The following is a 26,590-nucleotide window of genomic DNA, read 5'->3' as shown; positions in this document are numbered from 1 at the left end:
AAACTTAATGAGAGGTGAGTGTCTGTTTGTCTCTTGCTTCACTCCTAACCACTTCACTCTGACAATTCATGCATAAATGAAACTATTTATGATCTACAAACACCTGATGCCACCATTATAGTTAGGAGCACCTATGCTTTAGATCTACTGTTTGCTATGCACATTAATATATGACATAGTGCTGCCACTCGAACACAGTAAATGTTTCTGATATTGCAGGGACAGGAAGGAAGCTTAAAGCAATATTCCAGCCTAGCAGCATTGAAGGTATTATTATCTAAACTGTTTAACTCATTAATTGCTGCTACTGTAAGTGGAGGGTTGATACCTGACCACCCCAAGGCTGTGACAGTTTATAAAGTACATTGCTTGATATTATCGAGTTCCAAAATGCAGCCAGTCTTACAATAAAGGGATAGCCAACAGGGACAAGAGTAAATAACCAACTGTAAGCTGTTCAACAGTATTTATGTTAAGCTTTTGCACTAATATTAAACCATTGTGGGGCATCCATTGTGGATGAGAGGTTATTTGTCATGTAATAGATAGTTTGCTTATAAGATATATTCTTTTATAATCACAACATAATTAAGGCTTTTTTGGTGTTGTGTGCTTGAAAGCCGTTTTGTACAATACAGTATTCATTTCAGATGTGTGACTTCTAATGGGAGGTTTTCCTTGTCACGAACCATATACAGTACCCTCCATAATGTTTGGGACAAAGACCCATTATGTCTTGATTTCCCACAATTTTAGATTTGGAATCACACAATGTGGTCAAATTGCACATTCTCAGATTTTATTAAAGGGTATTTTTATACAGTTTGGTTTCACCATGTAGAAATTACAGCAGTGTTTATAAATTGTCCTCCATTTAAGGGCACCATAATGTTTGGGACACATGGCTTCATGTGTTTGTAATTGCTAAGGTGTGTTTAATTGCATCCTTAATGCAGGTATGGGAGAGCTCTCAGCACCTAGTCTTTCCTCTAGTCTTTTGATCACCATATTGCTGTTTATCAACATAAGGACCAATGTTGTGCCAATGAAAGTCAAAGAAGCCATTATGAGACTGAGAAACAAAAATAAAATGGTTAGAGACATCGGCCAAACCTTAAACTTACCAAAAATCAGCTGTTTGGAACATAATTAAGTAGAAAGAGCACTGGTGAGTTTACTAATCCCAAAGGTACTGGCAGGCCAAGGAAGACCTCCACAGCTGATGACAGACAAATTCTCTCAATAAAAGAAAAATCCCCAAAGAGGAGAATGGTCAGACTGGTTCGAGCTGGCAGGAAGGCAACCGTGGAATGCAGAAGAGCATCTCTGAACACACACGTCAATCTGAACACATCAATCCTTAAGAGTGGATGGGCAACAGCAGCAGAAGGCCAATAAGTCTAATAAATACCTAATAAAGTAAAGTAGTCACTGACTGTATGAGTGCTCATAACACACAAAACTTCACACACACACATGGTGAGGCAAAAATAAACAATTTAATACATATTTAATAAAAGCACTGTTAACACATACATTGAGGTATCTGGGCATACCATAGCAGCCCTCCTTTGTGACAGGCACATTTTGAAGGAAGTCCCCATCGTTGGTGTGTAATAGGCTCAGTGTACTGGATTTCTATTGAGGGCGATGGTGGGTGTTGTCATGCAGCACAGTGGCTAGATGAGTTTCCTGCGCTTTGGGCTGTTACTTGGAGAGTGGCTCTCTTCCAAGGACCCTTCCATGTCTGGACCCAGGGGGGACACCAGCTGCAGCAAGGGGTCGTCAGTCGCCCGTCCAAAGAGCGCCAGCAGCAGGGCCACCCCATACCCTGTAGCTCGCTCCCCCTAAGGAAAGGAGTCATTTGGATCAGTCCGCAGTCCTCTTACATGATATAAATTGTTAATGCATATTATCTTAGCATTGCCCATTAAGCCAAAAGGACTACGCTTAGCCTCCCCAAGGTCCACCGGCTATCCCCGCCAAACCACAAGGCAGGGTGTTCACTCACACTGTAAGCTGGGAAGACCATGTCCACGTGAATCCACACCCCCGACCAGTCAAACCCGAGCTGGGCCCCGACGAACAGGCCCCCGCAGGAACACGGGGCGTTACTGCGATCCTGCCCGTGCAACAGACGCATTTCGTCAACAATCAGCTACCGTTTAATATTACATCAGGGGTCCTCACTCCTGGTCCTGGAGAGCCGCAGGGTGTGCTGTTTTTTGTTTTTGCCTTTATATCAGCAACCAGTTCAGACCCGAGAAACCAGGTGAGGTGAGTTAACGGTAGGGCTACATGATATATCTATCGTGGTACATCGAAGAGTTTTTATTGCGCAATAAGAACTATCTCTGGCAGATGGCGGTAGGTTTCGTTCCTTCTTTTCGTCTTTAATCATACTTGATACAGCAACGCATCTCCAAACTTAAGTGAAATGCTTCCGGGGGAGGAAAAACATCACAAGTATGTATTCAATGTTTGTTAACTTACTTACTGGTTTTGAAAAACACATCACCCTGTTTTTTCCCCCGGAAGCATTTCACGTTGGCTCAGAACATTGGAGGTGTGCTACTGCATCAGGTACGATTAAATTAAAAAAGACTGAAAGAAATGTAATACCACATGCCAGGCCTACAAAAAAAACAACAACATTGTACCGGGATGACAATATCGCCCAGCCCTAGTTAACTGTGCAATTAACTGCTTTAATTGATCGATTAAGTGCTGAGTAACAACAAAAGCCGGCACACCCTGTGGCTCTCCAGGACCAGGAGTGAGGACCAGTGTTTTACACAGTAATGACACACAGTACTACAGCCATTATTCATGAAGAGAAGCAGAGCAGAGGGGAGGGGAGGATGCATAAGGATGCCTGGGGTCAGGGCCTTGGCTGGAATCAGGTCTGGCTATTAAAGAAACTCACTCACAAAATTCTTCATGTCGGCCATAGCAGATGAGAACTCACTGAAGTGCAGCTCAGGGGAGAAGACCAGAGGCTGAACCAGGTCTCCGCTGCTCCGGCCAGCAGACACGCACGCCCGCTCCCACTCCTCGTGATTGGTCAGCAGTCCGGCGTGGTACCTGCCCGTCGCCACACCCTGGGGCACATCACGTGACACTCTCTTAAACCTTTCAGTCCCAAGCCCAATATGAAGTGGCTTTGATTGAAAGTAGAAAAAATTAAGTAGGGTTTTAATGGGGGCTTAAAACAATAGTATAGCGGTAATTTTGATTGGTTGAAAAGGTTGTGCGTGCCAGCAGGAACTCTTATGAGTTTACGGTAGTTACGCTTCAGTGCCATATGGCACTGTTGGGACTGAAAGGGTTAATGGCACCTCAGCCAGCTTCAAAGACAACTGATTTAAAAGAATCAGCTCAGGCTGTGCAAAAGAATAAGGGTACAAAAGAAAGGAAAATATTTATGTTTGAACGGGGTCAGTTCTGGGACTTAATTAAATCCACACAAAATAACAGGTGATCAGTTTTCAAACAAATAAAAAGTATAGTTTTGTCTCATTTCAAGAGCAAGAGACAAAATAATGAAGGCAACGAGTTTGCAACGTTGATGTTACCTGAGCACCTGTGAGAGTGGCCATGTCCAAAATGATATCAGCTTTCAGGTTTCTGCTGGCGTATACCACCCCATCAGCCAGGAGGAGACGTCCCTCTGCATCTGTGTTACGGACCTCTACAGTCCTGAGGTACAGAGTCTATATGTTAAGGGACACCACAGTGAAGAATCGCTGAACATGGACTCCTGAACTTGAGTAGAGGAGAGCGAGTCCATCCATTAACAGATAACTGAATAATTCCTCATTGCAAAAAGTTGTAAATTGGTGAATAGCTGAACATAAGCGAAGCGGCATTATGGAATAGAGGGAATTACTTGTGCTTCTTCAAAAATACATTTGAAGGATCACAATACCAGTAAGATTCTTCATATCTACAAATGTTAAAACTGTAAACCAGGACCAATGGAGGATTGCGAAGAGTCACAACAGTCAACACTGCTAAGCAGAGATGATATGTTTTATGCGCTTGTTAATACTCACTTTCTTGAATACAACCGAAGAATGTCGTCTGGTCTAGTTGCTTTGGGACCAACTGAATTTTCAGCCAGGCAAAAAATGGCATGAAGATTTTCTTTGAAACCCTAAATACCCCAAATGAAAAAAAAATATTATGACTTATTTGTACAAGTCGTACAAGTTGTACAAGTCACTCATACGTGTGCTAATACAAAGACGACACACATAAGGACATGGCGCATATTTAGTAAAGTAATCCATTTACCTTTTCTCCTCTTTATATACAGTGGGCTCAAGAATTATTGGCACCCCTCAATGCACAAACAAGGCTTAAAAATAAAGAATAATACAATTATAGAGAAATATGTGCCAAATACTGTACTTTATTAATGTTTCAATGGAAACAACCAAAATCATAACAATCATTTAATAAAAAATAAATTTCAACAAAATCAAGGTTTCAGAATTATTGGCACCCTTCACCTAGTACTTAGTGAAACCACCTCTGGCAAGGATAACAGCATGGAGTCTCTTTTTGACAAGATTAAGGAACACATTTGGAGGGATTTTGGACCATTCCTCTTTGCATATCCTTTCAAGATCCTTCACGTTCTTGGGTTTGTGCTTATCAACTGACCTCTTCAACTCAGCCCACAGGTTTTCGATTGGATTGAGGTCTGGTGACGGAGATGGCCATTGCAGAACGTTGATTTTGTTGTCACGGAACCATTTCTGTGTGGATCTTGAGGTGTGTTTTGGGTCATTGTCTTGTTGGAAAGTCCACCTATGACCAAGTCCCAGGCTTTTGGCAGAGGGAACCAGATTTTCAGCCAAAATTGCCTGATACTTGCTGGAATTCATTATGCCATCAATCCTAACCAGTGCCCCTGGACCTCTGGAATTAAAACAGCCCCAAAACATGACTGACCCACCACCATATTTCACTGTGGGTATGAGGTGCTTCTCCTTGTATGCATCTCTGTTCCTACGCCAAACATACCGATGCTGTATCTGACCAAAACGTTCAATTTTGGTCTCATCTGACCAGAGAACCTTGTTCCAGTAATAATGTAAATGATGTTTGGCAAACTCCAAGCGCTTTCTTCTGTGTCTTGTGGTCAGAAAAGTCTTTCTTCTGGCAACCCTTCCAATGAGGCTGTAGTTATGGAGGTGGTGTCTGATGGTGCTTTTTGAAACCTGGTGACCCCAAGATGCCACCAAGGCCTGCAATTCTTTCACTGTGATCCTTGGGGATTTTGTTGCTTCTCTCACCATTCTCCTCAGTATCCTGGGGGGCAAGATGCCGTTGCGTCCTCTACCCATGAGATTTTCAACAGTTCCATATCTTTAGAACTTTTTTATAATTGCTCTGACAGTGCTCAGTGGTATATTCAATCGTTTGTGAATTTTCTTTTAGCCATTACCACGTTTATGAAGGTCTACGACCATCTGCCTCTTTTGAACTGCCAATTCTTTTGTTTTCTTCATGGTGTTGGATGACAAAGGGATATTGCATGCATGTTACCTCATTTTTATACCCTAGTGAAACAGGAAGTGATGTAATCACTCAATACAGTTCTTTAACACATAGATAAACTTAAATAAGTAGAATTTAATACCTGGTTTAATTTTGGTAGGTGTTATTTACAATAATCTTTAAGGGTGCCAATAATTGTGAAACACTGATTTGGAGGAAATTGATTTTTAATTAAATCAGTAAATTATTTTTGTTGGTTTCATTGAAACATTAATATAGCACAGTATTTATCACATGTTGGTATTTCGAGTTTGTCTATAAATATATTGTTTAGAATTTTTTTGAGTATTGTTTGTTCATTTTCTGTCAGGGGTGCCAATAATTTTTGAGCCCACTGTAGTTTGTCTTGATACACTTTTTAGCTGGTCATTAATTGATTCCAATAATGTCACTGCTCAAGTTAAAATCTCTTGCATTTGCACTTGCCTTGGGTTGCTGGATGGCACATTCAGTAGTTAAGCCACCACACTGTGGTGCATGGATGTGCCTCATGGCCAGAGGTGGAAAGTCCAGGGGTCAGAAAGTAAAGGTCCTACCATGTGTTGCTTCCACCCATTAACTCAGCAAGCTGACTTCACAAATCCTTCACCTGGCTGAAGAATTGTGCTACAGTAATTTTCAAATCCAGGTGATTGGAACAAAATACCGGGGAGAACTTTTACTTTCTGAACCTAGATTTTCCATCACCGCTCATGGCCTTGCCAGTACCAGAACTGACTGTGGCCAGTGGCTCCACAAAGCCATGCGCAATTGCCCATTCTGTTGCCCAGGGAGTGGGAGGGTTCAGTCAGACACTGTTCTGCACCGCTTGGTCGACTGGGAACATGTAGATGGCAGTCAAACCAGCATAAGAAAGGTGTTCCTCCGACAGCTCTACGCTAAGTTTAGCTGCAGTCCATAGTGTGTAAAGAAGCAGCTGGTGATACCACGTGAGAAGAACCGCGGATGTCTACACTCGGAAAATGCGGTGTGGGGTTTGTGAATGTATGCAGCTGTGGTTGCAGGTGACTGGGGTGTCAAATGTTTTTAAAGACATTTAAAAAGAGGAAGGATAAAAGGAAACGCGGTGTCTTTCGGCAGCCATTTTGGATTGCAGCTGACCTGTTGGACAGCCGCTCTGAAAGCTCCGAGCACAGCTGCAGCTCCAGCACAGTCCCTCTTCATCCCGGGCATCACGGTCTGTAAATGCAACACTATAAACCCAGAGCACGCTAGCAGCGGTGAACAAATGAAAGAACAAATTGACATGGTAAATGGACTGCATTTATATTGTGCTCTTATCCAAAGCGCTTTACAATTGATGCCTCTCATTCACTCATTCACATACACACTCACACACCAACAGCGCTAGGCTGCCAAGCAAGGTACTAAACAGTCGACATAACCATTTGGTATACGTCGACACACCCAAATGGCCCAGCAAATATGACACATTTGTAATTTCTGTATTTACAGACTGTTGAATGCTAACCCACGATATCAGATGTTTATGTTACAGGACGTCAATGAAGTGACCGCTCCGTCTGACACGTCGGAGAGACCATACCAACATGTGATAGAATTAAATGACCTGTTTCAACAATGAAGTATTTTCCTGTGAATGAAGCACATGCCGAAAATTGAGAGAATTGGCATGTTGGATTGTCTTTGAATATTGAAAATTGGGAATGTTTAATCATTTTGGGGCGTACATTTGTTGGGCTCCACGCATACATATACCCAGACAAAGGAGTGAAACCTCTGTCCTTGTTTTTGCATGTAACTTGGAACCTATGCGCATAGTAAAGACTGGATTTTATTTACTGTCTCTGTCTCTGAGTGTTTTCTTACAGGAATAAATTAAAATTCCCACTACACAGACCTTCACAGATATAAAAGTATTTTACAGACAGAGTCACGTAGACAAGCTAACCACTAAGTAAACCATAGCTCAAGTAAGCACCGTTCTGCATCAGATGATGGTGCTTATGTTAGGTAGTCATGTGGTCTTACTTTCCCCTTGATCAACAGGCCACCCGTGTCATACACAACGCCCTTCCCAACCCAGGCAATGGTTTGTGTGGCGCTGGGTGGAGTGTGACTGAGAACTGCCAGGGCAGGGGGGGTTTCCGCTGCACAGCCCACTCCGTAGATACCTGGGAAATACACATACACCACACAGGGTCTCATTAGCATGGTGCCAAGTAATATGTACATTTCAATAGGGGCTATATATAGCATAACTGCTGTTAACACTGTTGCCCTGACAATAGAACTGCAAAATGCTGATCACCTTTTTAGAGGTTGTACAGCAGTGTTGAAAGACACATGTTGAGGGAAACGTCCTGCTTTTTCAGATACTTTACCATCCAAGTAATTTATTTGTTTTCTTAAAGGTACAATAGGTCATTTCTGACTTCTAAGTTTAAGAGAGGAATTGCAGCAACAAACACCCTCAAACCACAACACTGTTTATCCCTCTGACGTGCTGACGTTATCACAGAGCAAACACTATCCTCACAGGACAGAGCAGATTCAATAATAGTAGTCCCTGAGAAGCAGGTAAAAGTGAAAAAAGTTGCAATCCTCATGGTAGTTACCTCCAAATCCTCTCTTGCGAAGTTCCTCTCCCTGAAAGATGATTGGAGTGATTCTCAGCTCTGAACCGACTGCTCTGACCTCCTGCCATACAGCAGCACAATGTCAGAATTTTACAGGATCGCCCAGTCATATATCCTGTCTCTACATAATGCAATCTGGAAAGGTCTCTGACAAATTGGTGTGCAATCTTAATGTGCTTTGCCGTTTTGTATGAGTGAGGCATTTTTCAGGCTTTTTCTCAATATTTGGCCCACACACATATTAATTTTGTGTTTTTTTAGCTTTTTTCATATCATCCTGGAGCATTTGATTTGTGTTCCATACTGGAGTAAAACAATTGCAATTTTGGTAGAGGTATGCATATTTCACGGTCTAACTGCTATTTTTCTGAGATGTTTGTAAAATGATTTCCCACGCCGCAGAATTTTTGGGTGAACTACCCCTTTATGTTATGGCAATGATAAAAGTGATCTTATTCTAACCACTACTGAACTGTACCATTGTAGGATAAAGCTTACCTCAAGAAACTGTTCTGTATCCATCTCACTGCAAGGGGAATCAACAATGCGGGCTGCCAATCTGATACTCTCTGCAACCCTGGATAAGCACTGCAAATTAAACAATAAGACTGTACATTTGAAATGTTCAAATCGATGAAGTTCAGGCTTAGCCAATGAACAGATGAACAGAAGTGTAATGAACAGAGATGTACCCGGTATTTCCTACAGTACATCACCCCCAGTGGTATGGCAAGAGAAATCTATAGCACATTTTATGAGAAATTTGTGAAAGAATGAGGACAAAGTTTTGAGATGTGTACAATCATGCTAGGTATTGTGTACAGTATCAACGTCTGACCTAAAAAGAGCATTTCAAGTAACAATGCTTGGCAGAATAATTATTTTATCTCAAAACGTGCAAGTCTCAAGTACACTTGATATGTCAGATAGATGTGTTGTGGAGATATATGGAAACAGTTCCACACCCGGTCCTAGTGAAGATAAATACAATGCAGTTTGACCAGCAATTCCAAAACTACTGTAAGATCTGATGTAGACAGCCACAGTCACACTAGACTACAAATGAGATTGGAAAGTAACATCATTCAAGATAGAGAGTGGAGGAACTTGCCATTAGCGTAGCTGTACTGAGCGGTTCCTTGTTAGGTTCCACACAAACAAACTCAGCGGTGATCCTATAACCTCTGTCCAGCGGGTTGTAACCAGAAAGCCGGAAGAAGAGAGGGAAGGCTCTGGCAATTGCACATGCCGAGGCAAAAACAGATCTCTTCTCACACACAACCTGGAACAACCACCATTGATATATCATTAATTTAACTCTAAGGTTATGACTCAATGCTTCTAGCTGTCCATTCACAAAGTATTTATAGTATGTGAGTGTGTGACCAGGTGCCACTCGGAGCTTACCACAATGTGTCCATTCCGTTTTCCAGGGAAGCATGTTTGGACCAACCGTGTGAGCGCATGGGCAGAAGAGGGTGTGTTGTGTCGGCTGACTTTTGAAGGAAGGGCAGCCACTGTCACACAGTTTAACCAAAGGGGACATTTGTCTGTCGGATCTGGCCTCAAAGAATTCAGGGCTGTTTTCCAGGTCTGTAGAAATAAAACTACAGTTACTACAACCCTACATTCTGTGTTCTTTTAGTCATCATTACAATATACAAATATGCCTAAAAGCATTGATACACAGATATCAAAATAAACTAATTCTAAGATGAATGGGTTTTAAATAAAACCCATCCGCTGCTGCAATCCATGAAAAGTATACTGTCTCCTGGTACTTAGCACATTTTCCAGCAATTGTTCAATATTTGTGTTTTGCTAAAAGCAGCAGTCATCAAATCTAAACCTCTAAATCTGGCCATTGTTTTTCTTTTCTCCAAGGTAATTAGCTGAACAATTAGTGCTACTGATATGGCAGACTGTCTTCACACTTGACTCCCAGGTAAAGGGAGGGTGGAAAACCAACAGTTCTCGGACCTTGGGGACCGTGATTTGATTACCCCTAACTTTAAAGGTTCAAACTGCACGCCAACTACCGCCAGCTTACACTGTTTCACACTATGCAGCCAATATTACTCAGTCAAGGTCAAAAATAGACATTGGATCGGTCAGGACAAGATGTTACGTTAGGTGGTCAGCAAAAAAGATACCCCAGCATGGTCGTGCTACTAAGCGTTAGCAGTAGTTTAGTGGTATTCACTGCCCTTGCACCGAAAAAAACAAACACATTTGGTAAAAAAAACTTCGCCATAGGATTTCTGTATAACTGAAGAAACCACAATAAACAGCTTACGATATGTAGCAAGCTGTCTAACTTAACCGTCTAATGTTACCTTGTAAAAGGAAGGTGATGCAACTAGTTAACATTGAATAACTTTGTTCCGTTGCTGGCCATCTACATATAGCTTAATCTATGGTCCACAATCGGTACTCTTTATGACTCTTTTTGTGACACCGGCATCTCAATGCACTTGCCTCATTGTCGACACGAGGCTGAAGTACGTCCCTGACGTCGCTCCAGTCCAGGCTGTGAAGATGACTTAGTTGACCAACAATAAGCACCGTCCTGTCTGTCTGATCACTGTCACCGTTGCCTTGACAGAATACGAGATCAACTGCAGCCATCTTCGTCCAGCCACATTCCTGAATATATGGTCCTGTTTCCACTTCCTCAGCCCAGCACGAAAAACCACTGGCTCAGAAAAACAAACAAATCATACTTCCGGGATTCAACCAAGGCCCTGCAGTGACGTCATCTTCAAGTCCTTCATTTCTTGGTCCTAGGCAAAGATTTGAGGAGAGGTAGTACCGAACTTGCGCCTTTGCAAAAATATATATTTTTGTCCACACAATGGGTGGGCAGGTATGCAGTCGTGCTTTTCAGCGGCCAGTAAGTTTAGCGACAATCGAACGCAATTTGGGTTTGAGGATACAATGGTTAAAGTGGTTAAGGTTAAAGTGCAAGCTGTCAGTTTTAATTTGAAGGTATTTTCATCCATTTCAGATGAACCGTTTAGAAATGGTAGAACCTTTTGTCTCCCATTTTCTGGTATGAAAACAATTGGGCAGTTTAACACAAAGTCGGAATGAAGTGTAGAAGAAAGTAATCATTTTTAATATTTGGTCGTGTATCCTTTGCATGCAATGACTGCTTGAAGTCTGTGACACCTTTAGTAGACATCACCAGACGCTGGGTATCTTCCCCGGTGATGCTCTGCCAGGCCTGTACTGCAGCCATCTTCAGTTCCTGCTTGTTTTGGGGACAATTTCCTTCAATCTCCTCTTCATCATGTAAAATGCATGTTCAACTGGATTCACATCCGGTGATTGACTCAGCAAGTTAAGGATTTCCCACTTTTTGGCCATGTTAAAAACCCCTTTGTTGCTCTAGCAGTATGTTTCGGGTCATTGTCTTGTTGCATAACCAGTAACTTTGAAGGCATTTAGTTTCATCTGAGCAGATAAAATGTCTGTACACTTCAGAATTAATGTTCTTTTTTTGTCTGCAGTCACATCGATGAAGTGAGCCCATTCCACTGGCAGCCATATAGGACCAAGCCATGTCTCACAGATGAGGTGGTATGCTTTGGATCATGGGCATTTCCTTTAGTGAATTATCCATAGAATTATGGAGCTCACTGTATATCTGGCTCTTCTAAAGGAAACAAAGCAAAATAAGCTAATTCAAAATAATAGTCTGGTTACCTGTAGCAGCATCTTTCAGGTTATTCTGTACCATTGTGTAGCACTCCAAAAAATGAAATTGGACAATTTAAAACACAAACGGGGCTCTATACAGAAACTTCTGTTCCCTCATTTCATCTTGTATTTAGAAACTATAGTCACAACCTGCCAGTGTGCTATGATACATAACCAAGCGGTGTCTTTCCGCAAGTTAAATATACTGTGAGCACAGAATTCACATATTACATGAATATGCACAAGTGATGTTGCTTTATACCTCTTATTTTCAAACAGTCGATAACAGTAAATAAATAAGTCCAAAGCATTACACCATCAAGTATTTATTCTCCTTGACATTTAAAACAAGACCAGTTACCATATGTAAATGCAAGCTTCAAACAAATACCACCACAATGTAAATAATAAACACTTTAAAATTATTTTAGATACTGTACAGAAAAATGATACATCTTCAACTGAATCACTATCCATTCTGATTAAGAAATACTTCAGAATCCATAAGACATGATATGAGAGCCACTTTTACACCTGTTCACATCCTCAAAAAAAAGTACATTTGACACAGGAAATACATTTATGAAAATGCAGGCCCAAATATATTTTGTCATATGCGTAATTTAAGGCTTTTCCATGGGTTGCTGCAGTTTAAACAATGCTTTCAGCTACAGATATGACAGTAAACTGGAAATCCATTTGACCTGGGATCCATGACTTAACTGGAAATCACCATTCACATGTTGCATGCTATATCGGAGCTTTCAACGTCTACTTTCAAAGTGGTAGAGCGTTGTGTAGAAACATTTCATTTAAACATCAAAGGCAAATCTTAAACATACATATTTTCAAATCGTCATTATGATTATCATTATGATTATCATTCGGGTACGGTCATATACTCTCATGCTTCTGTCAAAGATGCAAATTAATAATAGTGTTGGGCAGATATGCACTGGGAGAGCTTATAGTGCCATTGAGCCCTGGAGCCCGGAAAAAGCAGAACAGGCAGACAGGCCGTTTGTGCCAGAAATGACCGCACACCACAGGATTGGCAAGTACGACAAGGCAGAGAGCATTGTGGGGCTGGAGTTAACAAAGCCCGCCCTCGTACTCATCCTCCTCTTCTGCACCTTGAGCCCCCCCGGCACCATCTTGAGGGGTCGAAGGAGATTTTTTCTTCTTTCCACCACCCGGAACTTTAAGGCTGATTGCCAACTTGGCATACTGCAAGAACAAACAATGTGTCATGACCGCACAGATCACTGCAAGCGCTGCAGGGTAACACAAGCCTGCAACCTGCTGTTGCTGCCGTGGCAATACACCATTAACCCCCAAGCTATCAATGGACAGGTGTTGTTTTGTAGATTTTATAGCCGATTAATCATTTAGTGATGTTTATCGCTATTAGTAATAGACAACAGACAGGGTGCAGGCAGATTGTTACAACAGTGCAGAAAAAGAAGAAGCCTTTTAACAACATTTACAAATTCATTCTCACGTTGGCCCATATCCATAAAACACCTCTGAGCTCTGGATCTAGAATCAGCTTTGCCTATAAGCTCATAACATATGGACAGGGGAACATCTTCAAGTATCATTATATCTTCAATCTCCAGGAAAAGACTATCTGTTACAATAGTTAAATAATTAAGCATTCTGCCAAGTAGTGACAATTTATCATTTGAACAAAAAGATACATAAAAAACAGTCCTCTGAACAATAATAGTGTAAACATTGATGAGTGGGGTTTACAAGGTAAACCTCCATACCTGTAAATACTTGAAATAAATCTTACTGTGGAATGTTGTGTTGCCTCACAGTCGACCAGAGGAGACCAGACACTTTCAGACATTTCAATCGCTCATTATACCACTACTAAACTAAGGCACTTGACACGACCAAATAGTATTCATCTCAGAATGAAAAAGCAATCAAACTGAAAACAACTGAAAATGTATCAAACAAGTTATCAACACCAGTCTACTCACATCATTGTCCATGTACTTGAGTAGAGGCGAGTTACAAACACGATACACTAGTTCCTCATCTTGTTCATCATAACCTTGCAAAAGTTGCTCCATGGCAATGCAGTCTTCACTCCCACTGAACCCTGGGATACTGGAGGGAAACAAAGTGCATTCATGTCCAGCCAAAATACTTCTAGCTTAATATACGGAAACAGCTCTAAAAGGATTATACATAATTGTTAGTACCTGTAACTCTCTCTGACACATTTGTCTGCTGCAACATAGTCATTTCTGTGAAGCTGGACCAGCACTTGTGCAATTGTTTTCTATAAATGAAAAGAAATACAAAGTAAACCCACAAAATAGAAAGACATTGGTAATATAGCGTGATGGATTTCCACATTTAAAACCTAGGTTATGTTCTTAGAATTATTCAAGAACATGCAAAATACTGAGGAAAAATTCATACAGAGCATTAGGAACATGAGAGGTCATAAAAACATAAGTAATGTAAGTATATAATTACAAGTTGTACATGATTCAAATTCGTAACATTCTGAGATATGAACAGTTCAGAATTTTTTAGTGACGTTCTTTTCTTCAGCTTTCATATCTCATACATTCAGACACATATCATGGAGTAATTCTTTTTGTTCTTGTCCCAACTCTAGGTTCCCTGATGTTACTGGAGCCACTGATACAACCAAGAAAACTTGTTGTGGTTGAAATGAGAATATTTTGCCACAGATCCTTGCTCTGCATTGGGAACGTGCAACTATGCACCAAAACTTTATGTACCAAATCTTGAAGAAATATAACATCACATCACATGGATATTAAAGAAAATGTCCAAGCTCAGAACAATATTACAAGATTTTGTTGAATAAATGCACAAACATCCTGATTGCAACACACCTTGAAGCAGGTGGGGTAGTTTTCTATTTCTTTATACATGTTCTTCTCCTTCTGAAGTGACACTGCAGCCTCATCAAACCTGAAAAAAGCAAACGTGTTTTGGGTTAGGGCATGCGTTATGTCTATCACAGTCGATGGTGCCCCCTAGGGTGCCAGCACGGTTAGTGTCGTGAGTCATGCCAGGTGATTAGCATGTATACTAGCTTTACCTGTGTTGCCTTACTAGAAGTCTTGAGGCTTTCCCAAGAAGTTCAACTGCTTGTCGCAGGCGATCCTCGTTCTGACAATACAAGCATAAAAACCACATGCATTGCACACACAAAAATATTCTGGCTTTAAAAAACATTAATTTACAGTAAATAAATTAGACAAATTGTCAATTTTGTTAAATGAGGCCCACAATGTCATTGTGATCAATTGTTTAAAATAAACGAAAATAAATGTATAAAGTTCTTCTACACAATACATCTCTAAATGCATTAAGATTTTATTCAAAATGAAAAACAGTAAACCACATCTGAATTGTTCTCCATAACAATTTGGTGCCATTTGTAATTACGAAAGAAAAGTTTATCAGTTTGGGAAAAAGAACTGTTATAGAATAGAGGAGGGCTCTTTTTGAATATCTACAGTAAGTTACCTCAAACACAGACGCAGCCTGCTGATAAAGATTCACAGCCTTCTCCAGATCAATGGGCTCTATCAGCCTGTGTAGCAGAGAACAAATCAGAAGTATTAGACATCCCATAACAGATATTATAAGCAGCCGACTCCCCAATATGATAATACAAGTTGGAATCTGGTAAATGAGACACGGTAAATAAATAACAAAATAATAATAAAATTGCACCAAGTTAATATAACAATTTCTTGAATGTGGAAATAAACAACATGGGGCAACATCCAAGAAATGTGTAACTTACTTGCCAGCCCTGTCCAGAGCCATTGCAGCTGTGTCGGGTGTGCCGTTCTCTACATACATCATACTGGCTTTCTCAATGTACTGGATTGCGTCAGGCATTCTCTGCATGTCCTGCAGAAAGAAAACGTGTCCATTTCCCTCACTCTCTGCCATAGTGTCGATATGTAAAATGTAACAACGCAGTCCATGTCGTCCTGACCAGATACTTTCACAAACTGCTCATAAATACAGATCAGTGACCCGGAGAAGCCCGAATGTGTACAACATATCAGTCAAAAACTGCTGCTCATATTCATTCACAACAATACAATCAATGCCACTTAACATAATACTTAATGTGTCATGATTCTAAAAACCTAATATTTTCACCCTTAAAAGGCAAAGTGTTGCCGTTATTTGCAGGGTACATGGTTTCACAATTATAAACACATGAGCTACAATGTTAACTCACCTTTAGCATCATACCAGCTTGCTCAAGAGCTCTGTAAACAAAACTATAATTTAGTTATAGCCTTAAAACCTCCTTAAAGGAACAGTAAGCAATAAATTTAGGATACAGGACACGATACTAATTAATAAATCTACTAGTCATAACAATATATTTAGTTTGGAATGAATATACTTACTTAGCAGCATGGAAGAGACTGAATGTAAGTTAAGGAAATAGGATGAAAAAACTGACACTAAACGAACACTTCATCTATAATCGTAGGAATGTCAAGTCAGTAAGGAATAATCTACAACCAGGCTGTCGTTAAAGGGTTTTAAAGCACAATGTGGTTCACGTCAGGTCGTTGTCTCCGCATAGTGTGTTAAAACCCTTCAATGACCACCTGGTCGTGGATTATTTCATCTTATACCATGGTCTTTTACCAAAGATAAAAATATAAGCAGGGGACGTTAATAGGTTTGGATACAGTTTGCGGCACATAACTGACCCACCCATCACAGGAGCCGGTCTTAACTCACAGGCTGCAGGCTAAAATCCCAGGTGGACACTGCTTCTGTACCCTTTGGCAACATACTTAACCTGAATACTTTAGTAAGTACTCGGGTATATAAAGAAAGATAAATAGCTGGATATGGACATCCTCTTGTCAGTATTGCAATTTAAAAAATAGCATATGTTATATAGGGCTGCCAGGTGCATGTTTTCCATGTGTAGTTTTCTCTGAAACCACAGATGATGGAAGGATACGCTCGGTTTTCTGTGTGAGCCTCTGCCTCCTTCAAGTAGGCATCCTTCGCCAGCTCAAGTTGCTTGGCGTTTTTGAAGGCAACAGCTGAAGACAGAAACAGAAAAATATCTGATGTATGCAAGTCCACTAGAGATCCAAGCAGGATCCTTCACATTCTTGGGTTTGCACTTACGGTATCAACTGCCTTCTTCAGTTCAGCCCACAGGTTTTTGATTGGACTGAGGAACATTGATTTTTGTTGTACAGAACGATTTTGGTGTGGATTTTGATATGTTTTTGGGTCATTGCTGGAAAGTCCACCTACAGTGAAGTCTCGGCCTTGTGGCACATGACACTCTGATGAACATACGGTAACATTAGTATACAAATATCACATAACCTAACTTGGGTAGCCTGAGCGATGTGGTCGACAGCTCTGACTTTGCAGAGTTAGGACAAGTTTAGATTTTGATGAAGAATTACAACCTTACAGTTTTGAACCAGAATTTACAGAGGAAGAATTGTGTGAGCAGGAAAGACAGACAGCAGAGGACGAGGCAGCTGAAGCTAACAGAGAGCAGAGAAGTGGGAACAGTACTGATCTTCTACAGTCATAGCAATGACATGCATCTTATTTTTGTATGGAAAATACCAAGCGAACCAATGGCTCTTAACTTAAATGTCCTTTAAGACAGAAAACATTTTAGCAGCAAAACAAACTTTACACCTAGAGACAGCCTTACTATAGCTGAAAAGACCAAGCAGTCTTTCACAATTCATAAAAAGCAACAAATATAGACAACGACAAGAAAATCTGAGACTGAGGTGGGAGGTTTTTTTAAAATTGGCTGTTTTCACATGGAATGACTCAACAAAATCTATGTTCTGCAAAGGCCATGTCAGGTGCCCGACCGCAATCCAATCGAAAACCTGTGGGCTGAACTAAACAGGGCAGTTGATGAAGAGCAAACCCAAGAATGTGAAGGATCTTGCACATATCTGCATGAAGGAGGTCCAAAATCCCTTCAAATATGATGTCCATAATTTTCGTATCAGTTTCAAATCACATTGAGTTGAAAACACTCTTACCTGCTTTTGCATACTCTGACGCAGCACTATCATAGTCTGGTTTCCATTTCATGAAACTTGTCTTTAAACTACAAGAAACAAATTCGCATTTTTACGTCACAACATTCCAGTTTTGCATAAAATAAACGTACATTGAATAATGATTTCACACAAGGTGGCTATATAACAAAATATTATAAAAGCCATTTTTGGACCAGACTTGTTAAAACCAAATGACTTGCTTAAAAACATGCCAGGCACGCTTGAAGGCTGAAGGAAATTTGTATGTTTTCACGGATCCTTTCTACAATCTACATTAAACGCACTCAAGTGCCACAAACAACAATGAATATGCGTTTTGTGATATTAACTTTTTACTTTTCAAACATAAATATTATTTGTCAAAAAAATGAAATTGACGACATAATGCTATACCACCTTTGTTCACATTTACTTTATATTTTCTCAATTTGGTGATCTATTGGCTATTCAGGCAGAAATATTACGATAAACACATAGTAAATGTGGATATATATTTGCAGTTTTCCATGAAATAAGGGTACTTAGATGGCTAACGCGTACTGTATCGGCCTAACACCTTCACGACATTATGAAACCAGTTGGCACTCTAACGTTAGCAATCAGACTGACAACAAACACCAGTAGTCTTAACAAGCTATCCAGTAACCAACAGTGACTATCTGGAATAGACAGTATGCCACAAATTAACATTACCATGACGATAACATCATTTAACCAGTCATATATCGAGCCATATTTAAAACTATGCTACTGTGAATGAGATGGTTAAAAGGTGTCGATGAGGTACACCTATTTCAGCGTTCCCTTACTATTTTTCAGCCTTGGCGATATGCTCATGTGCTTCGTTTATCTTCTGAGCAGCCATGGTATGTGGCAGCTCTTTGAGTTGATCAAAGCAATGATGAAAACAGCGAATATATCAAAATCGATATCCTAACGTCGGACGAAGTTGTTAAAATTCCGTAGGTTGCAGTTGATTATTCCAGCTCATCGGAAGATCTGCCCATCATGGGTTTCGACTACGGGTGCCCACAAGTTCCAAATCTCACTGGACGGAAATGAAGTTGGCGTTGTGCGTCCTCATTTCGTTGTGATTAGCTAGTATGTTTTTAACTGAACAATCTAATGCTGACAAACACTTCTGGTAATTGAAAGGAATTGCGTTCTAGAAAACGAACTTGGAATTTTGAACTAGTTACTCAAGGGTGTTTGCTGCTAGCTGTATTGGTTGCTCTGTTGTTGGCCCAGAATTGTTCTGTGGTCGCTGGGTGTCGCCATAGATCTGATCTATATCGTCGCAGTTTCCTACCAAAATGACGGAACCGGAATTACAACTATGTTGACCTAACGTTATCTGACCAGTTTCCTTTCTCGCACGGCAACAACTGGAAAAGTTTTGAACTGTTGTGTGAACACGTACAATAAGTTTGCTAAGCGGCATATAACATTATCTTATTTTGTTCCGCATATTAGAGAAGACCAATGTGGATGTGTTGATGGATTCGAGATACGATATCCAACGGAGAGGCGGTGGTGGGAGCATGAATAGCGGTAGCTCAGCAAAAGGGTCCCCCGCTCTGACAGGAGGTCAGTCGCGCCGGAGGAAGATACCGCCCAGGCCGGCCGATTACAAACTGCAGATTATTATAATCGGCTCCCGTGGAGTGGGAAAAACAAGTCTGATGGAGAGATTCACGGATGATACGTTCTGCGAAGCGTGCAAATCCACCGTTGGTAAGGTCAGAATTAGAGTAACGTTAGCTGTAAGTTAACTGCTAACGTTACATTATGAAGCTGGATGGCCAGTACAATTACTATAATGTAACATCTTATTTGCTTAAATCACGTTAGTTAATTTACACAGTTAAACTAACTTTGCACTAGCAGGTGAACAACTTCCACAATTTTACTTTGCTAAGTAATATTTATAACTAACTATTCATAATATTATCTATCAGAGGTAGTGTCATATTTCTCAAAGAATGATACAACCTGTTTTCGTAAACCTGCCAATTTGACCTCATGGATATAGCTAACTAGCTATGACTAACGTTACTTTATCATTAGCAATGTACTGTCTGCATGTGTAACTTTGTTATAGGATGTAGTGACCACTACTAGAGTTAGTCTAGTTTGACTTCGATGTCTGTTAAATCGTAACCTACTGTAACATGAATTAGCTAGCTAGCTGACTTGACTAGCTGTTCTTAAACTGGTTGTCACCACATAGTAAACACAAGTGCATGCCTGATAACTTATCATGTTGCTTCAAATGACTACTTGGCCTCAAGTGAAAATGACCGTTACAACATCTACGATTTATGAAGAATACATGTGAAAAGATGATTTCTCTCAACAGTTTCAATTCGGTTTCAAGCTGAAATTGCAAACTTGACTTGGGTTTGTAAAACAAAACCATGTGGTATGAGTTAACCAGCTGGCCATGAAAATGAGTGTTCACATGGGAAAGATTAACCTACTACTTCCTGTCATCGGGGTTCAAATAAGTCCTGGGTGGGTGCTTTTAATATTGTTTATACTTTGCCTTGGTAAGGGTAAACTTGATGCGACGAATCACATTAAGTTTCCTATATAACGTGAGTAAGAATCCACCAAAAACAAATTTTCCCCACTGGTTGACATTGACTTCAAACGGGCTTTGTTCTCACGTCATTGGAGAGCATGTGGCATGAAACTAATTTTGAAACCTTTTTATACAGTATAATACAGTATATCTGGGGCGTCCGTATAATAACGGCGGCCCAGATGCGTGTCCAAAAAATTTTTTTCTTAGAAAGCCAGAGATCCAGTTCCCAAAGGAAAACTGCCACATTGTAACCACGTCCTGTAAGATAGCAAGGACAAAACAGTCCCGAACATTCACGTAACAGTCTTGTTGCAAATTCCATTACCGTTTGTTTAATCGACCATCGTGTAATTCCTTTGGCTCTTTCAAACTGTTGTTTAATCACTGATGTGTCAAAATTGAAGTTAAAACCGGTGCCGATATATGTATTTTTGGTGCCTCACCTACTCTGAATGTTGTCCACTCATTTATTCAAATACCGAGACTAGAGTAACCTGGGTTGATACGTGATATGACCCCTGCGATGGTTTCCAACTAATCTATTAAATCATTTAAAACCACAGTCTGGTCAAACATAGTACTTTGGATTTATGACTGTAGCCAAACGCTACAGGCTATTTCACAGTGCAGTTCTTTTGAAACTGCAATCTTAATTATATGTAAGGCCTGTTCAATGCATTTCCTAGTACTTAATATGCATTAGCACACAATTTAATCACATATATTGCAGTTGAGTTATTGCTATTGGTAGGAAATAGGTGATGTGATTCAGAGCTGAGCTTGAAAAACAATTGCATACAAAAAACATACATTAATGCATGGTGGTTTTAGGAAAGTTAGAGGTGATGTAACTAAAACGGGTGATAACCCTCTCAGGCTGTCAGTCCTCTATTGATCTTTCCTTTCTCTGTGTTTAGGAGTTGATTTTAAAATCAAAACTGTAGATTTGAGAGGGAAGAAGATCAGATTGCAGATTTGGTAAGTGAGCCAGTACTGGCGAGTGACCTCAGTTTTTTAACCTTGGACTCAGAGCTACACTACCTATGACTAATCTAACCCCACCCATACTGGACTAACACTGCTCCCTAACTTTAACATGGTACATATTCTGTCTCAGCCTCTTGCAAGTAATAATACAAGCTAATATCTCAAAACATCCATCAACATGATCTTTGCACATGCTGTATGTTTTGTGTTTTCGTGATCAGTTGACCATCAGTATGCGGAAACCTGCTACTGTGTTTGCTACTGGCTGTTAAGCCTGTGGATATTTAGCCATTGACCTATAATGAAAGCATACAAAGCCGTTTGGATAGCTTTTTTCTTGTTTATTGGGTTAGTTATGGGGGCTTCAATTGGCTTTCATCAGGGGTGCACAACTCCGGTCCCGGAGGGCTGATCTGTGTACTGGTTTTAGTTCCAACCAATTACCGTAGCTTTAATTTTTTCACAGCTCTATTAACTACACTGGTTTAACTTGAACACAGTATAATCTTTAGGATACACTCATTTAGGATGCTGTCTTGAGCTGCAGCTGGTGTTTATACAAATGGAAGATCAAGATATGACTGAGCTAAATAAATAGGCCTAATTAATACCAGAATTTGGCACAAAATTCTGAAACTTTTATTATGATGCTTGAAAAACTGTGATACATTTCCTTACCAATTCTACTCAAATATTTTGCAATGCTTTCTTTTTAGACTAAATAGTTCAGAATATGAAAAAATGATATGCGGAGGTTAACACCAAACAGTCTCACCTCTATTGAGGCCATGTCCTGCTCTAACTGAAGTGTACACGGTGAACTTATTGTTTGAAAATATGTAGGCCAATGTCTTTTTCAAATTTATACATGCATGTCGCGTGCATAATTAATGAGAATTCCACTCACATTCCACTGGAAAAGATTTACTCAGCGGATTTCCAACACTTTGAGGTGCTTCCATCCTCAATCTCCTTCCATCTCTCCAAAGTGAAAGAAAGCTCTATTGTAATTGCTACAAAAACTATGACTTTCTCTTTTGCAAGGTGATTTTCCCAAAATATTGTGAAATTCCTCAATTATCCAACTGTAAAAGTTGTTAATTCTAGGGGAACTCTGGGGAAAGTTGCAGCTTATGTTGAATGTGACTGGGAAACAAGAAGTTATCACATTATTTTCTTTGTTTGTTCATTTATCCCATGCTATTTTACCTTCAAATGGTAAAAAGTATTTAATAAGATTTAATAAATCAGGCTCTGATTTATTAAAAAGTGTGCGGTAGTACGTTCTAAGTTGTGAGACGCGCCATCACAGACTGATTCATCTCCTTCATGAAGGCATTTTAGAGGAATGCTTTGCCTGGCATGGCTAATTGAAATGTCATGACTCCAACTTGTGACTGCGGGCTTAGCCATTGTGAATGAGTGGTGTCTTTTTTCAGTTAAGCGATGTGCTGACCAAGCATTTTCCATCAGGCTCGCAGTGCAGTTAAGGCAAAGAAGCAATTTTGTGTTGCAGTCCCAGCAGAGGTATGCTTCACAAGGGGACCTTGCATGAATTGCTGCAGTAAAAATGCCAACAAACAAATTGAAAGTGGATGTGAAATATGTTCCATTTTAAGTGTAGCAGAATGAGCGCCGGTAGAAGTGATAAAGAGCACTTGAATGCAGGTCAATCCACTGAGTTTATCTCTGCTTCCTCTCTTGAATGCTGGTATGTACCTTTGTTATGTTTCACGATTTGTAATGCTGTATAATACTTTCAAATGTGTAACACAGTACCATACCTTTAAATTCACTTTAGTGAGACTTCACACAGTCGATATCTTCAAATTGCCTAGGTAATCAGGCATGTTTTGAAAAAAGTATCCTCTGCAAATTTATGAATGTGATCATGACATGTGCTGATTAAGCAAATTGGCATGTTGCAGAAGGCTACTAAAACCACTAAAAATTATAATTTTATTCAATGATCTGATTTTCCACATGACATACCTTAGGTCCCAACAAAGTTTCATATGCTGCATTATGCAGTTGTGTACTTTTGAATTTTAAAAGGTTGTTCCTCTCTCCCATTATTTGACATCCCCTCAATGCAATAAGAAACAATTCAACACTAACACCTGCAGTACCACTGTGATGTGTGCATTGGGCATGCTGTGGCAGAGATCACGCCTCAGAAGGAGTGACTGTGCTGTGTTTGCTTCCAATAACAGTCAGCGTGTCCATCTACTAACCTCACCCCTCCGCCTACCATTCGCCTACCCACCCGCAGGACGACTGCGTCTGAATGCATCTCACCTTCCAAGTATGTCACTCTCATCCCAGCATCCTCAGCTCCCGCTCTGTCCTAACCCTATGCCATGCGACACTTTCCGAACCCCTCCTAGCCTGCCAGACTCTTTCGGAAGCCAGGCCTTGCGTAGCCAAGGTAAATGCAGAAACTCCCCAAAATAACTAAGCGGGCTATTGGAAGCACGTCAGAGCCCAGCCAGTATCCGCTGGTTTGTGCCATGGACCGAAGCCATATTGTGAGCTCATCGGCTCTCTTTTATCGAATTAAGTCAGCTCTGTAAAGTTAACGGACCCGACCATCGGCTGCAGTGAGTGTAACTGTGTGCAGCCAAGCAGTCTTAGAACCTCCCAGCAATTTTTACCAGCATGGTAGTTCATAAAAGTATCACAGAAATATCACCTTTTTTATTTTATTAGTCCCCCGCTTCCTGTAAGGGGAATTAAATGTTCAGATGTACTGTACTGTTGTGCCATGTCAGTATTGTTTGGGAGTTGAATGTGTGGGATTTATTGTGCGGTGGTGTGGTGTGTGTGTTTTCTGTGGCTGTTCTGTACAGGGACACAGCAGGACAGGAGAGGTTTAACAGCATCACTTCGGCCTACTACCGCGGGGCCAAGGGCATCGTGCTGGTGTATGACATCACCAAGGAGGAGACCTTCGACGACTTGCCAAAATGGATGAAAATGATTGACAAGGTACCGCCTGCAAGAGAACCGAGTGCTGATTCAGCTTTGTTTTTCAAACCTATGAATCTTTCATACGTTCATTGAATCATTATTGCATTATCTGATGCTAGGACATGTGTGTTCAGCACACACGGACATTACAATATTGCTTATATTATTTGGTGCCTGTACTCGTTTCTCGATTCGAACCCATCGATCTGTGGACACAACACCCAAGGTGCAAAGTCAGGTCGATGCTAATCTTGTTTTGTCAGTCCATTGTAAATTTGAGGTGACCTACAAACAGCGTTGTTGGATCGGCTGTAAAAATCGTGAAGCTTCTTTATGACGTCGTTTTTCTTCCAGGAAGTTATTTTATGGGTGTGGGAAAAAGTTTAAATGTTGTTGCGTGTTTGGCTGTCTAATGCTTGAACAGTAACGGAATTGTGTTTTATTTGCATCTCTCTGCTCTTGTTTGTGTGTTTCCTCACAGTATGCCTCAGAGGACGCTGAGCTGTTGCTCGTTGGAAATAAGCTGGACTGTGAGACTGACAGAATAATAACTCGACAGCAAGGCGAAAGAGTAAGTGATGGTTTGTGCCTGACCGATGTACTGTAGACCAGGCTCTTCCGACTAAAATACCATGTTGTCAGTTATACATCCGGTGCATCCAAAACCGGTAAAGTCAATTGCTAGCCAGGGATGGGACACACACAGTATAGTGTGAGTGTAGCTCCCTTCAGTACTAAATATAAATTTTCTTTTTGAATTAAAAAATATATATTATTATAAGTCCGTTCAAAAAGTGAAGAGGATCTTCGGTGGGTTCGTACACAATCATACTTCTCATGATACTGAACAGAACACCATTCAGAGTGTCACTACAGTTCAATAACCAGAACATGTACTCTTGGTTTATTGACATCATCAGTTATAAGGAAAACTTTGTTTTTATTTGCAGTTTTCTTCAAGGATATCTGGGATGCGGTTTTGTGAGGCCAGTGCCAAGGATAACTTTAACGTGGATGAGATATTCTTGAAACTGGTGGATGACATTCTGAGTAAGGTTAGTTTCCACCTTTTTATGATTGAGGTAATCTTGTATCATGCTATGCTATGTCTGTAACCTTGCTTACCTGTGTGTGGGGTGGTACGTTATTGCATTATTTAAATATACTACAGAGGATATGGGGGTGCATATGTATGAATACATTTTGTTTTGCAGTCAGCTTTCCACATGTATTTGTTGTGTATGGACTGCAGGTGGCTGTGCTGCTGAAGAGTAATTGGCAGTTGAGTGCATTGGAAGTCAAATGAATGCGATATTGCTATGCTTTATATACCTATAAGGCTATCTATGCATTATGAATGTGCACCTACTAGCAAACATGCGGTCTCAACATATACAAAATCACAAGTCCAGTATGTGAATGTCTTTGAATAATTTGCGCATGCATCAGTTAAAGTCACAGATAAAGCATATTGATGTTTCAGTGGTGTACACTACAGAATGTAGTATAAATGTGACTACACTCACTGAGCACTTTATTAGGTAGACCTGTACACCAGCTTGTTAATTCAAATATTTAATCAGCCAATAATGTGGCAGCAACTAAATGCATAAAAGCAAGAGGTTCAGCTGTTTTTCAGACCAAATTCTGTGGGAAAATACGCCTTGTTAATGAGAGAGGTCAGTGGAGAATGGCCAGACTGGTCAAAGCTGACAGGAAGGTAACAGTAAGGTAAATAACCACACATTACAACAGTCTGAACACATAACGCATCATCCCTCTTAAGTGGATAGGCTACAGCAGCAGAAGACCAATAAGTAAAAACAAAGAAGTCTAATAAATGCCTAATAAAGTGCTCACTGAGTGCATGTTTGTACTATTGTATGCATTTCACGGTGTAAAATGTACTATGTACTGTGATATGTTTTTCATCTGATGGCGGGCTATGTCCATGTTGCTGCAGATGCCCCTGGAGGTGCCCAGCAAGGCGTTGTCCAACAGCATCCTTTCTCTGCAGCCGGAGCCCGAAGTGCCCCCAGAGCTCCCTCCCCCGCGATTGCGCTGTTGTTAGTGCCCCCCCC

At 40.5% G+C, this 26,590-nt stretch overlaps 3 protein-coding genes and 1 long non-coding RNA gene across 6 annotated transcripts; 2 read left to right on the top strand and 2 right to left on the bottom strand.

The window, feature by feature from the left end:
* Nucleotides 1-1,480: 1,480 nt before the first annotated feature.
* LOC133126423 (probable aminopeptidase NPEPL1) lies at nucleotides 1,481-10,938 on the bottom strand. Of its 3 annotated transcripts, none has more exons than XM_061238633.1 (12): nucleotides 10,647-10,938; nucleotides 9,576-9,761; nucleotides 9,280-9,450; nucleotides 8,667-8,756; nucleotides 8,148-8,229; nucleotides 7,561-7,703; nucleotides 6,670-6,747; nucleotides 4,056-4,156; nucleotides 3,576-3,699; nucleotides 2,931-3,101; nucleotides 2,012-2,122; nucleotides 1,481-1,847 (listed from the first exon to the last, which is right to left on the bottom strand). In XM_061238633.1, exons 1-12 carry the CDS (start codon nucleotides 10,794-10,796, stop codon nucleotides 1,680-1,682), a joined length of 1,575 nt encoding a protein of 524 aa, XP_061094617.1. In that variant the 5' UTR covers nucleotides 10,797-10,938; the 3' UTR covers nucleotides 1,481-1,679. The 3 variants fall into 3 exon arrangements, 2 of the variants coding, with proteins under 2 accessions (XP_061094617.1, XP_061094618.1); XR_009708535.1 differs by having other exon boundaries at nucleotides 1,815-1,847; nucleotides 2,969-3,101; nucleotides 10,647-10,936; XM_061238634.1 differs by lacking the exon at nucleotides 1,481-1,847 and having other exon boundaries at nucleotides 2,927-3,101; nucleotides 10,647-10,937.
* LOC133126426 (uncharacterized) lies at nucleotides 10,849-14,824 on the top strand. The gene is made up of 3 exons (XR_009708536.1): nucleotides 10,849-10,973; nucleotides 11,681-11,747; nucleotides 14,512-14,824. It is a non-coding gene; the product is annotated as an uncharacterized LOC133126426 (long non-coding RNA).
* On the bottom strand, nucleotides 12,181-19,255 carry LOC133126424 (gamma-soluble NSF attachment protein-like). The gene is made up of 12 exons (XM_061238635.1): nucleotides 18,775-19,255; nucleotides 17,945-18,012; nucleotides 16,876-16,960; nucleotides 16,304-16,321; nucleotides 16,129-16,159; nucleotides 15,679-15,788; nucleotides 15,396-15,462; nucleotides 14,965-15,035; nucleotides 14,756-14,834; nucleotides 14,087-14,166; nucleotides 13,862-13,991; nucleotides 12,181-13,097 (listed from the first exon to the last, which is right to left on the bottom strand). The coding sequence occupies exons 1-12, from the start codon at nucleotides 18,828-18,830 to the stop codon at nucleotides 12,963-12,965; spliced, it is 930 nt and encodes a 309-aa protein (XP_061094619.1). The 5' UTR covers nucleotides 18,831-19,255; the 3' UTR covers nucleotides 12,181-12,962.
* On the top strand, nucleotides 19,252-26,590 carry rab12 (RAB12, member RAS oncogene family). Its single transcript, XM_061238637.1, has 6 exons — nucleotides 19,252-19,699; nucleotides 21,470-21,530; nucleotides 24,389-24,527; nucleotides 24,991-25,080; nucleotides 25,460-25,564; nucleotides 26,473-26,590. Exons 1-6 carry the CDS (start codon nucleotides 19,462-19,464, stop codon nucleotides 26,578-26,580), a joined length of 741 nt encoding a protein of 246 aa, XP_061094621.1. The 5' UTR covers nucleotides 19,252-19,461; the 3' UTR covers nucleotides 26,581-26,590.

Source organism: Conger conger, chromosome 4 (assembly GCF_963514075.1).
Source record: "Conger conger chromosome 4, fConCon1.1, whole genome shotgun sequence".
NCBI lineage: Eukaryota > Metazoa > Chordata > Actinopteri > Anguilliformes > Congridae > Conger > Conger conger.
The sequence above is the reverse complement of the archived record's forward strand: the minus strand, read 5'-3'. Positions and strand labels throughout refer to the sequence as shown.